General features: G+C 41.7%; 1 protein-coding gene and 1 long non-coding RNA gene across 6 annotated transcripts in view; one reads left to right on the top strand and one right to left on the bottom strand.

The window, feature by feature from the left end:
* Positions 1-13,219, top strand: part of LOC311274804 — a 58,697-nt gene that overhangs the window by 12,712 nt on the left and 32,766 nt on the right. The gene's annotated exons all lie outside the window — the stretch shown is intronic.
* zbtb7c (zinc finger and BTB domain containing 7C) lies at positions 2,013-12,959 on the bottom strand. Of its 2 annotated transcripts, none has more exons than XM_084382789.1 (4): positions 12,569-12,959; positions 5,724-6,468; positions 4,949-5,622; positions 2,013-3,996 (listed from the first exon to the last, which is right to left on the bottom strand). In XM_084382789.1, the coding sequence occupies exons 2-4, from the start codon at positions 6,441-6,443 to the stop codon at positions 3,375-3,377; spliced, it is 2,016 nt and encodes a 671-aa protein (XP_084238915.1). In that variant the 5' UTR covers positions 6,444-6,468; positions 12,569-12,959; the 3' UTR covers positions 2,013-3,374. The 2 variants fall into 2 exon arrangements, with proteins under 2 accessions (XP_084238915.1, XP_084238916.1); XM_084382790.1 differs by having other exon boundaries at positions 5,724-6,460.

The raw sequence follows: 13,219 nt of genomic DNA, 5'->3' as shown, positions 1-13,219 counted from the left end.
TCAGTTTAGTTGAATTATTTATTGATCCATTAATCCACCTCTGTAAAACACATTTAAAGAGTATTATGTATGTGATGCATGATTTGATGAGCATATTTTACACTAAGTCTTCTATCCTTCAGCTTTATTGTGAATAACTTAATTGTATTAGTCTTCTTTAGACCATTTTGTCACTGAAATCCGACATACATAGTTCAGATATATTGCTGGAATACTCCAATATGCACATTTGCTTTTAAGATTCATTTTTGATTATTATTGGTTGTATTTTATTTGATTCTCTGACACATTTATCAGAGTTGTCCCACCCATCACAACTTCCTGTTATCTTCCTGTCTGTCCTCTGCAGTCTTTCTACATTCTCATTAATTAGTTATTGATGACAAATGTGTATTTTTATGATGCAAATGTGTAATTTACCTCAGCGGGGACCTAACATCACAGTAAATGCCACCTAGATATTAGCCTCCAGCTAAGGAGCTGGCTCCCCTTGTCATGCCTGTGCGTGTGTGTGTGTGCGCGCGCGTATGTGAACAATATACAGGTTCATTTCAGACAGGAAGTATAGTGAGGAGTACCCACTTTAACAAACCTACTCTTGATTTACTGTATGCAGCTAATTTTATTCCTTCTATTATGGTAAAATAGACATTTAAACCTCTTCAAATGATAAATAATCATCGAATTAAAAATTAAAACTGGAAGACAATAAGACTCTGTTACTGCCATGTTCTTAATATTCTCAATATGTTAATTTAACCTCATTTTCTAATATTAAACTCATCCATATACGGCAATATAACCAGGGGATTAATATGTGGAACTTCTGACCCACAGATCAAAATGGATTTTTTCATTTTAAACTTACTTTGGAAAGAGGGATCAGTCATGTAGTCATGAATGAATCTGGTGCTTGTTGTAATTATATTGTGTAATTGTGTCTGTTTTGTGCTGGTTTGTTATTTTCTTGTGAGTTTTGTTGATTTTAAACACCCATTTGCAAACTAGCTTGTAAAAATGCTGTGGTATGTGCTACTGTTCTACGCTATGTGCTTGTCCCTATAAAAATAAACATTAAATAAATAAATTCATTTTAATGACGCTCAGATTGATGTGACCTATGACCAACTATGTCTCAAGAAAATACAGAAAATACTATTTCTTACCAGTTAATTCACAACGGAATCACTTTGCAGAAGATGCATAGTTTTAATTCCAGACATTTATGAAAAATAATGAAATAATGACGTGAAAATCACGTCCATAAAAATTGACCCATTTTGGTTCAATAAAGCACTGACTCAGTTCTGGGTTAACTTCACCCAGTACCAATTGGGAGAAAACCATTTAGTCACCAATTAATACAAAGAAAATTGGTCGTTTTGACCTTGTGTTGGCGTTACTTTTATTATGTTATTGGGTTATTGACCCCAAATAAGATATGGTATAGTTTACAGTAAGCTTTGTTTTAGTGCCGAAGTGCCCTGTTTAATTTATGACTTATCCAACCTGGAAGAGTTAGAATCAAACCCGGTGACAGGCATTAAGAATAACTATAATAACTATTCAGAAAGAGCTGATGGTCTTGTTTTCTCATCTAGGTCATACAGAGGCATCACTATTAAATTAAGACCGTTTCATAACCAGTTAAAAGCTCCGTGTAGCACGTCTAAACTTCATGTGCAAACAGTTTCATCCTCAATGACAATGTATTCTTTTGCTCCTAACCATAACCATCACAAGCACTTACCTAACCCCAACCCCAACCGTAACCCTAACCTTAACCTTAAAACCAAGTCTTCACCTTGACGGCTTAAGGAAGGGTAGCGCGGCCAAAATGTCCACACTTTCCAAAAATATCGCCACTATCAAGGTCTTACTCTCAAGTTGGTCCTCACAGAGATATGAAGAAGATAAAAAGAGATAAGTGCAAAAGCAAGCATGCACACACACACGCACGCACACACACGCAACTTGATGATTTTATGAAAATAATACTCCCAAACAAGTGCAAAGTTCAACATTTAGTGTCTTTATAAAACAGATTTGCAAAATATAGCCAAGGCTCATTCATTTAAATACGCATAAATAGCAAGAAAATACTTTCCCATTTCAATTCAAATCATTTTTTAACTTCTTTATACACAAATCAGAGATGAACATCATATGAAAAAAGGGACTGAAACCCTCTTGGTTCGCTGCAGCAGAAAAAAACACAAGCATACTGTATAGCTGAAGCGGCAGTTGATTAGTCAGAAATATACATCCTCTTAAGACACATACTCATAAACATTAAAACAAAGTCTTATTCAAGTGTGTGAAATATCAAAGTACACATCTTTGGATGGATGCCTCAAAGTCTTTTAAGAGCAATATATATATTTATTATTTTACATCATCAGCAACGGGACCGTAATTAACACCACCATGGCCAAAAAGTTTTTGTTTATGTACAATAGTGCAGACAAGGAGCTAAAATGAGAACAAGGCAGTGGAAGGATAATAACACATTATCAAACATCCTGATTTAATAGACTTCAAGTGGGTTCCCTTTGTTTCGTAATATCATTAAATAACCATGTTTGAATCAAACGTACTTGCAGGACATGTGCCAGACAATGGCCCTGCTGTAATAAACCATTTTAAATGGCTTTTGGTTTGTTTTTTTGAAAGCACTGGTCCTTTTTTAACACTTAAACACAATAGTCTAAAATAAAAAGCACTGTGATTTGTTTGGATGAAGGCTTATTTATTTAAATTTTATTTAAATTATTTCGGTCTACCTATGTTATCTATAATAACCTTTTTCTACAAAAAAAGTTTGATTGTTTTTGTACATGTAATCATTACTTTTACATTCATCATAGTCACTAATTCAACATAACGATTTGAATAGGACCTGCTCTGGGTGTCCATTTATATTTTCTTGCATATGAATACTTTCCAGTATATAAGCCTTACCTCATCTTGTTTTAGAGGATACTGTAGAGTTATGTAGTTTTTTAAGTAATAGCCTTTTAGACAACCTTGTAGATAAATAATGCAAATAATATATATAACAGCATTCCGATATGTTTTCCTCATTAGCAGTGTCAAACTGTTTGCCTCTTCTTAAATGCTATCAAAGTATTTGTAAACATTCACAGGGCTGAAACAATTATTCAACATGACATCTGTGAAATTATTTAGTTAGACTGTGTTTTCAAAAAAAAAAAAAAAGTTTGTTTTATACAGCCACATCAGCAGGCTTCAAAAGGTTCATCGGTCTCACTCTTTCACTTTTTAAAAAGGTGCTTTAGCTTTCCAGGAGCAGAACAGACACAGAGTTTGAAGAGCCTTCCTTTCTTGTCTTTTTTTTTTCTGACGACCACAGTTCATTTGGCTGGCTCAGAGATGGGTGGAGCACGCTCCAGTCTCATGGTCCAGGGGTCAGAGGTCGAAGCATAAAATGGAGAGTGGGTAAGTACTTCTTCTCCAGCGAGGGCAAAGGCAAACACTCCCCTCTGCCTCCCTGCTGCTGCCTTCTCCTCCTCTGCGACGTGCTTCCCCTCTGCTCGCCGTTCCTCCCTGCTCTCCCTGCCCGCACCGTCCCCGCTCTTAAATCCCAGACCTCTGTTGCCGAGGCCGAGCATCTCCCCAAGTCCGTGATTCTTGACTCCCTGGTATGCGGAGCTTAACCCGTTCTCCTCAAACCGGTTGGTGGCAGCAGTGGGGGGGCACAGGAAGTTGCTGGTGGGTGTGGACCGCCAAGCAGCTGGTTTTCTTCCTCGCCGAGGGCGGGAGATGCGGCAGCTCTGCCTCTTGATGTGTCGATGTAGGTGGTCGGACCGTGTGAAACTTTTGTAGCAGTGCTCGCACTGGTATGGACGGACGCCCGTGTGGATACGCAGGTGGTTCTTCAGGTCATAGTTGTGGACAAACTTGGAGTTGCAGTGGAGGCAGATGTAGGGGCGCTCACCTGTGTGCTTCCTCATGTGGATCTTGAGTTTGTCTTGTCTGAGAAAAGAACAAAACCACATGTTTTCAGACAGTATGTCGTGGGCTGAAAGGTTTAACCATGAATTACTACACTGCAATTCTTTTGCCTTTTACATCTGGTCTAGTAAACGTTTAAAAGCCAGTAAAAATGATTTGTCTTCACTGACAACATTAAAGGTTTGCTCTAAAATGCAGGTGGAAAATATGCCAAAGCAGGAGGATGTAGGTGAGGAAGATATCACTAATGCAAAGAAACCAGCGGAGGGGGCTTTCCACTTCAAGCTCTTTGATATTCAGATAGGTGCAAACAGATTAACCTCAGTCAAAAGAGCATGGGGTACTTTTCCACTAACCCAGCAGTTTTACATAACCAGGTGCTTTGTAGTCAAAGCGCAAAGGAACATGAAGGTCTCAAGATGATCTGTGTATGGCATGTGAATATGAAACTTCTACCCTGAAGTAATGACGATGTGACAACATTTATCTGATATCACCGTGTTGGTGTTGTTCCTTTAACATCATTTATTAAGGTTGCTCCAGGGCAGCATTGCAACTGATCCAAATGTGACAAAGTCTGCATAAGGAGCAGGTTGTGGTGGTTGAATAGGACAGGACTTTCGCCTAGCGGATCGGGATTTATGTCCTGTTTGGAACATATTGTTATATTGTTATCATTTATGATTTTTAGACTTCATTGTTTTTTTCAGTTCTCTGTCGGAGTTTGGTTTGGTTTGGACAACGAAACTACTTGGTTAGGTTTCGGAAATGTTCATGGTTTTGGTTAAAATTGACCCTTTCTCAAGTTAACTACGTGCTAGGAAGGTTAACCGGCCTTTTTACAGAGTCACGAAACTATGACATTACAAAAACATGTTTGGTCAGTTACAATGATGGTCCTGGAGCACCAATTGTAATATTGTAGGAACAACACCTATATGGCAACATCAAATCGAAGTTCTGCTTTACATACCTGGTGAATCGCACTTCACAGATAGTGCACATATACGGTTTCTCTCCCGTATGCGTCCTCATGTGTCGTGGCAGCTTCCCTGCTCCTTGGATGACCTTGTTGCAGATTGGACACTGTTGCGAAGCTTTGGGCTTCATCTTCCTCTCCTCCTCCAGCTGCCAGGGAGGGAACAGCGCCCCCAGGTGGGATGCGGAGCTCAGGAAGCTCAGGTACGATCGGAAGTCGCCTTCATCCTTTATCTGACCCAGTGTGTGACTTTCTGATGGCCCTGACCCGGAATTCATAGTGCTGCCCAGGCCTGAGCTGACAAAATCTTTCAGGAAGTTGCCCTGGAGCAGACTGAGCGGGACCTCCTCCTTCATCTCCTCCTTTATGATCTCTCTTTTCACAGCTAGATCGAGTGGCCTGGAGGCCTCAAGTGGTGCGGAGGTGGGGAAGGCATGGGGGAGCCTGGTTTGTGGTGAGGCTCCTGTGTGGGGATGCTGGTGGTGGTTTGGGTCTAGGAGCTGCTTGGGGAAGGCCGGGAACTCAGCAGCCCACATGGAGGGGTAGAAGCCTGGGAGGAGAGGGGAGAAGTTGGCCCTCCTGTCCAGTGATGACATACGAGGGTACAGCCCCTCCTGGAGGAGAGACTCGATTGAGAAATCCTTCAAAGCCCGACTCTCCATACTCTCCTGCAACACAAGACAATGTTATCATTCTTTTGAGCTTGGGAGTAGACATTTAAAGTCTTATTTTTGGCTTTGAAAATACAGGAATAGTAACAGAACTCTACCTGTTTTCCTCTCATGGTGTCTGGCGACTGCGACTGGGATGACAGGTCAAACTGCTGGTGGTACGTGGAGGTGCTGGGAGGCGGCGAGTCCTCTGTCCCCGGCGGCGTCTGCACCCCCCTGCTCTCCGACGACTGCAGCGACCTTTCGCTCACATTGTCCTCGTCCTCCTCTTGCTCGTCCTTCCTCGACCTAACATCCTCCTCTTCGTCCTCCTCCTCTTCTTCCTCCTCCTCGTCTTCCTCTGCATCCTCCTCTTCCTCTTCGTCCTCTTCTCCCTCCTCCGCTCTCCCTCCTCCTCCGCCGCCTCCACCCCCGCTGTCCATGATCTCCAGGCAAACATTGATGATGCAGGGAATCTCCAGCATCTGAGCTGCATTCAGGATCTCTTTGACGTTGGACGCCGTCACTGTCAGAGTTGAAGTGTAAGCAAACTCCAGGATGGCTGTGAGAGACTCCGGAGCCACAAAGTCAATTTCATAAATGGCCGCTGCGTGATGGTGGTCCCCGCCATCAGTGGTGGCAACTGTGAAGAGCTTTTTGAAGTACTGGCTACAGGCGGCCAGAACGGAGCGATGGGTTCGGTATTCCTGGTCACGGACGATGAGAATGACATCGCAGAGCAGCCCATCACGGCGCTGCTCGTTGAGACTGCAGAGGACATCGCTGCTGTGATTTGGGAAGGGGATCCCGATCAGATCCTCTTCTCTGTGATGAACCATTCTCTTCTCTGTCTCTGCTGAATATCTAAAAAGAAGGCAGTAACAACAAGCTGTTTAGTGACACTCAAACAAGAAGTTCAAACTGAAAAAAGGCATTATTCTGTGGATTGCAAATTTGCAAATTTTATTTTTACTCTTGTCTCTTGTGTTGTGCCTTCAAGTAATGTCATTATGTTCGAGTCAGAGAGCTAAGTATCCGTTGTTCTGAAAGATAAACCCCTGGTAAGGAACTTTAACATATAAAACATTGTTGAGGGTATTTTAAAAATCCTTCAAGAATATTCAGTCTGCCACACGATATAAAACGTTTTAACACATTTCAGTTGCAACTCCTAATATTTCAGAATACAAATAAAGATGAGAGTGTCCTATCTCCTTGCTAATTTTGTACAATACAAAAAAAATGGCAGCATTATTATACAAGAAAATAAAATAATGAAAAATAACAATTTAGATAATACTCGATAATTAAACTTTTAATTATTGGTGTTCATTTTGTACAATTTATTCTCAGGTCTTTCTTGCAAAAGGGATTTTGATTTCGATGAGAGTTCCTGTATAAATACGGGACAAACTAATTAAAATAACAAACTAATTAACAAGGAGATATGACACAAGGGTACCATCTCAGTTTGGATAAGAAAAGTAAAAAATATGTCTGAATTTGCAGCTGACAGAATTTTCTTTTGTTCCACGCGGATCAAAGATTCTTTGAGAAAAGTACAAATTCCTGGGGACTATCAATATAGTGATTAATTAGAAGATGTTCTCTTTGATTACCTGTTGGCATTACATTGTGTCAAAATGACACAAATAAATGAGCTAATATTCTCTTAGATCTACGTTGTTAGTACCTTGTTCTTTTTGCCAACAAATGTCAGCATCTTAAACATTTTAGTTATCACTGAGATGAAGCAGCACTTGATTTTGCAGCAGGGACCTCTCCTGCGGAGGACGTGCCAACAGGAAGGTGATAAGGGCATGTTAAAGTAGATAAGGAAAGAGGATCTAAAACACTGATTTAAAGAGTGCAAAGTTAGCGGTTCACAGCTAAACTCACACCTGCACCTCAGTTTGAAAATAGAGTGTATCTGATGCGAAGGAGCATCCGATTTTTCAAAAAGCATTTGATATTTGAATAGACTCTCGTTACTGTGAATACAATGAGTGACAGTCTCATTTTATTAAAATATACTGTAGGCAATGCTTGTTTGTGTGCCATCTGTGCAGCAAAGGCAACAAGTGGTAAATACAGCATGTCTCATTTTGAGCAAACATCTCATCGGGTAATATTTATTCTCGACTGTGCTATTACGATTTCTTGTAGGAAACGTGTTGCAACTGAGCAAGTTAGGGAAGCCCATCATCTTGATAAGATATTCAACGTTACTCTTTTCCTGTTTGACACTTAAACATGCAATGAGGTTTGATGATGAGTGCGCAAGAGTTTCTGTGGGGAAATGTGCGTGATGTCCATCCTCGTCGCCTGTCTCTGCCAGATATGAGCACGACGAAGCAAGCTGACACCCTTATTTGAACAATAAAGTGTGTGATTGGGATGTGGTGAGAAATATAGAGAACGACAAAAGAGGTCAGATTGCACTCTAGATACTGTATCCTGTCAAAATGCTTGCTTTGCAGCCTGTCCTCTGCGCACTCACTTGATGTACAGTGCAGTGACTAAAAGCTTGATTTGGCAGATATTGCCTCGATGCACGGAGTTAAATCTCCATTCAATTTTCTTAAAACCTTCATTCCACAGCTGCCTGAGTTCCTACCTGTTGATTCACTGCTGTTGTTTACAGTTACGGTGATAAAAAAAACAACCTCCTCTGGCATCTTGCTCATTCATTCACATCTATGAATAGAGCTTAAACTTAGCCGTCCACACTTGGTGGTCACCGGAGGCATGTGTAGATAAATACTTTGAAGCGGGCCGCTTACCGCAGCTGCATTGTTGACTGGCTCTAAATGGGCCAGGGCTGAAGCCACACAGGCACACACACACACACACACACACACACACACGCACACACACTCATGAGAGTCCTGCTTTCTCTTTTGTGCCAAAGCCGATCTCACCATGGGAGGAAAAAAAATAAAAAAAACAGTTTCAGAAAATCCCTGAGCTCACCTGCGGGTACAGTATACAACTTGGAAACCAATCATACATGTACTTTATTCTTGTCGATCTTGTTGCTAGGTTACTGTTGCGATGTTCATGCCATTGATAGAGTGTGGACATAATTAAAATGTCTATAGAGGAGGTGGTGGTATAGGATATACACCCACAGGCCTACTACAGAGAACTAACTCGATGGGAAAACTGGAACAAAAGACTGTGGGAGAAACTTGCAGAGGCCGGGCCAGCTGATGAAATTCAAAATTTAAAAAATAATGAACAGTGCAGTAAGCTCTGGTAACACACACCGCATTAAAACTTCTTTTGCTGATTCTGTTATTTAGATTAATCGTTCCTTTATCATGTCCAACGTCCATAAAAGTAATAGCCTGGGTAAAAGGTGAGAGAATCTCCAGTGAGTGAGCGAGGGAGAGATCAGATGGCCCTAAAAGTTCCCTAACAGGTTGCACAAACACCAGCGGAGGGGCCCCTCCCTGTAACAGCCTGCCAAGGCAAACAATAGTGCGGAGCTTGGAACAACAGCGAGTGGATAAGAGGGAGAGAAAAAGAGTCTGACTGGGAGGGCTCGACGAACCCACTGTCATTCGTTTGCTCTCGACCCATCCCACCCACTCCTGGAACTATGGGACACGTGCTGCTGTTGCTGTTTGTTCGCCTGGTGCCCCAGCGAGCACCACTCCCCTCGGTTCCCACTGTTTGCCTGCCACTAGCTAGCGCTAGCTCTTAGCGGCCGGCCCCTAATTACAATGTGGAGAGGATCTAAGGAGGATGTGCCACATAGACAGGGAGGGGAGGAGGGCACAGCTTTCCCACCACAAGGTCCTGGAGCGACATCAGCCAAACATCCTTAACCCTTTACGCACACACCCCTCCACCCGTCAGAGCAGCCAGGGTGGGGACGCCTTGTGAAAGGCCTCTGATAATTACTGTTTAAGTCATTTGGCTCTTGATCTGTCTGACTCTTCTAGCAGAGTCATGGAAGGACAACCCAACTTTTAATGGTTGAATAAAACAACCTGCTATTAGGTGACACCATTTCTGAATGAATAATTAGTGAAAGTCATTTTTTGTTGCTATCATCGGCTGTGGCTCTGATTTCTCTTTATCCCACACACAACACTGAATTAATTTACTTAACAGGAATTTTTGAAAACTATTCATATCGTGCTCATCTTGTTTATTAAGCTGACCTCCAGTGGACAGACTTGCCTTTCTGTCTGTCTCTCTTTCCGCCGGCCTGTACCGGCCACGTCTCCTCTCATGCCTCACTTAGTCACTAACACTTTCAACTCAGCACTCCCACCCCAAATTATGTGTCACCTCCATTCAGTGTCGTCTTTCTCCCAAGAACTTCATCTGCTTTCCGGGCTCTGACCACCACCACCACCACCTCCTCCTCTTCCTAATCATCCTCCTCTTCCTCCTCTCCTCCTCCTCCTCCTCCTCCTCCTCCCTCTTTCCCTATTGCAGCTGTATCATCATTATGCCCAGAGTAGAGCGGCTAACTTGTCCCCAGCCCTGACCGCTCAGGCCACAAATCAGCAGCTAATGTCCATCTCAACCCTTGTCACGGGCAGACACTCATTTGGCCTGTAAGCTACAACACCCAAAGCCTAGTTTATCCCTGTCAGGCCGGTGCATCCACCTGACCCACATGCTAAATCACCAGCAGCCAAAGTTTACCCCTGTCACCAACTGCCCATAGCAAACACCTGCTAAACAACTGTCACAGACGGACAATTGCACAGCCAATAATTTATAGTATTGACAGCCAAAAGTCACCCCCTTATTAGGAGGAGACATTCATTTGACCTACTGTGTAAGGTAGTCCATTATCACCGGTAAAAAAGCAGTGCACCTGTTCCTCGAGGACACACTTCCTTGGGCCGTGTTTTAAATGACAATTGTCTGGAGCCTATAGGCCGCACAGGGGAGAGTTTTTAAATTGTGTCTTAATTGCTGTCAGTTTGACCAGGTGACCTGTATATAATGCCAGTTACAAAACACGGGTATTCGTCTTTACAATAATGATGAAATTTTGGGGTCAAATTTGAGCATTTAAGCAGCACAAGTTTTGCTTAAAAGTTGAAAAGTCGCTTGTTTATGTGGAGTTCGGTGTACATTACTGTTACAAAACAAGTTGGCTTTAAGAAGATTATTCTGCTGCTTTACACATTATTAATGTAAGTATAGACTGATTTATTTAATATTACATTTAAGCAGAAAATCGGCCTGCGGGTTCTACACATTTCCTAAAATCTAGCAGCATAAACCTCACCAAACAACAGAGATTCTAATTAAAAAGTTTCAACAGATGGACCAATTAATTATATTTCATTGTTCACTACAGTCATTCCAGCAAATAATCAACAATTTATGCCTTTAATTAATACTTAATTCCTATGTATTAGAAGAATTATAAAATGGGATAATTTGAAGTAAACACTGGATTTGGTCTCAAGAGATCAGGAGGCCAACATCAACTCGCTCTGCACCATAAAGAGCCTGTGTGCACTAAGTGTCATCTCTCAAGCCTTCAGGGGGGCTCACAGCTACACACCATTATCTCTCTCGGCCCCAAAGTAAACAAAAGTTTATGGTTTCACTGCTGAATATCGGCTCAGTGATTAAGAAGTAGCTTCCTTGAAACGAAGGACAGATTATTTCTTATTCTACATCACCTAATGTTTCACTACTTCGTTGTTTGGCCAGAATAAAGACCCCCAAATCAACAGAGGAAGGGTGAGTACCGAAGCGAGACCGGTAAAATATAAAATAAAATGTCTACTTTTATATTTTAGCATTTAGCGTCTTTATTTGTATTGTTTCTGATATTCAAAAAATAGGTCCCTGAAAAATATGTCAGCTTTACAAACATTACTGTAACTTACTGAAATTTAAAATAAAAAATATTAAAGAACTGAAGCCCAAAACCTTTATTACACATTCGCATGTGTAGGTTAAAAACTGGCTGCAGCTAATGAGATTCAGATTTACATTATGTGATTAAGCAAACATGCCATTGGTTTGACGATCTGTATAACCTTTCCTGTCACAGTTTGAGCCTGTCGAGTAGGTGTTTACCTACAGGTACTCTTTTAAAGTGACCAGTGACACGATTAAACTTGAAGTATATCCTTATTTTACATTTTTATATGTGATTTTCTGTATTTATTTCCAAATTACACCGATTTTGTCAGACATTTTTCTATTTAAATTTTTTTTTTTATGCACATGGTTTCAATACAGACAAACAAATCTTTATACGTGCATGAAAAACAACAGCTCGTAAGCAAATTTAATGGTTTTACTAGTCATGGCATTTTGTAACTACGTGAGGTAAGAGATAAGCCAGCTGACAACAAGCCTGTTGTAAATAGTAATTTACAGCTCAGCCTCAAATCCATAACATGTTTTTATTTTGTCCTCGCTCACAAACATCCCCTTTAACTTTATGAATTACCTGAGTATTTATTTTGGATGGTAAGGAGAAAGTCGTATAGATATGGAATATCTAAAATAGGAATGTGTAATTACCGTTGGAAACAAAACACATACTTAAGTCCACTAAAACTACCATGTTCGACGTGCTGTGATGCTATAAACGCCCGTGCTATTTCCAGAATCTTATAGCACAATATTTACACTACAGCCTGAATAATTACACAACTCATTAAGTGACTTTATTGACCTGTTTGCACCTTGTCAGGCCTTTATGATCCAAAGCAGTAGGCTCATATAAACACTCTGCAAATAGGAACGCAAAGTGATGCACGTGTGCGCCCTGTAACACAACGCACAAGTGCAAGCTTGTTCACACACATGCACACACTCTGATCAATGTGACGAATTATTATGGACACATACGCTCAGACACACACCCATGTGCATGCTTCGAAACTCTGGCATCCACATAAATTCACACATGTCTTGATACGTCCCCCAGCATTCCACAGCTTTCAGCACCCATCACCTACCGTACCTTCAGTTTCAGGATTCGCCTCACGTGTCTTTGTATTTCCAGACTACGAAGAGGCTCCGTTGCTCCTTGCTTGACCTCTCAGCATTGCCCTTTTTAATTGAAACACAGCTGCCTCTCTCTTTGCCAGTCTGTCAATCAGTCAGCCAGGCAGTCAGTCCATTCACAAGCTCCCCACACCGGCCACGGATGCCCATTCACAAAAAGGAGAAAAAAAAGAAACACCCAGGGTGGAATATCCAATGGAGAGAAGCAAAAGCAGCGCAACAGAGGAGAGCAGAGTGTGATTCTTGGGTCTGTCTGTGTAGCAGAGTGGCTGGTGTGGAGTTAAGAGTCAGGCTCACTGTTGTGTGTGGCTCATGTAGGACGAGCGAGAGAGTGAGAGGAAGGGAGGGAGGGCAGCAGCACTGCGCTGTGGAGATGTCGCACCACTAGTTTTTATAGCAGGGTGGGTAGCTGGAAGATAATAATACCCCATCCTCCTCCACAACACAAGTTTAAGCGCACTGTGTAATAAGCCCATGGCGCAGACACCCTCTGATTTAGGTCAGACAAAATGAATTTTTAGTTGTGTTAGAGTGGATTTTGGTATAAAGGGACCGGGGCAAAGAAACTCGAAGGGGTTGTTTGGGGAGACTGAGGGAGGGTAAAAAA

The sequence above is a fragment of the Pagrus pagrus genome (assembly GCF_965226575.1).
Source record: "Pagrus pagrus genome assembly, chromosome: 19".
NCBI classification, from domain to species: domain Eukaryota; kingdom Metazoa; phylum Chordata; class Actinopteri; order Spariformes; family Sparidae; genus Pagrus; species Pagrus pagrus.
This window is presented reverse-complemented; position numbering and strand designations above follow the sequence as displayed.

What these genes read in the sequence shown, in the direction of transcription:
- zbtb7c (XM_084382789.1), bottom strand. Translation starts at nt 6,443, where the DNA reads ATGGTTCATCACAGAGAAGAGGATCTGATCGGGATCCCCTTCCCAAAT. An exon ending in ACACCATGAGAGGAAAACAG is followed by an intron (nt 5,623 to 5,723) that starts GTAGAGTTCTGT and finishes CTTGTGTTGCAG; the next exon opens with GAGAGTATGGAGAGTCGGGC. An exon ending in TGTGAAGTGCGATTCACCAG is followed by an intron (nt 3,997 to 4,948) that starts GTATGTAAAGCA and finishes TTCTTTTCTCAG; the next exon opens with ACAAGACAAACTCAAGATCC.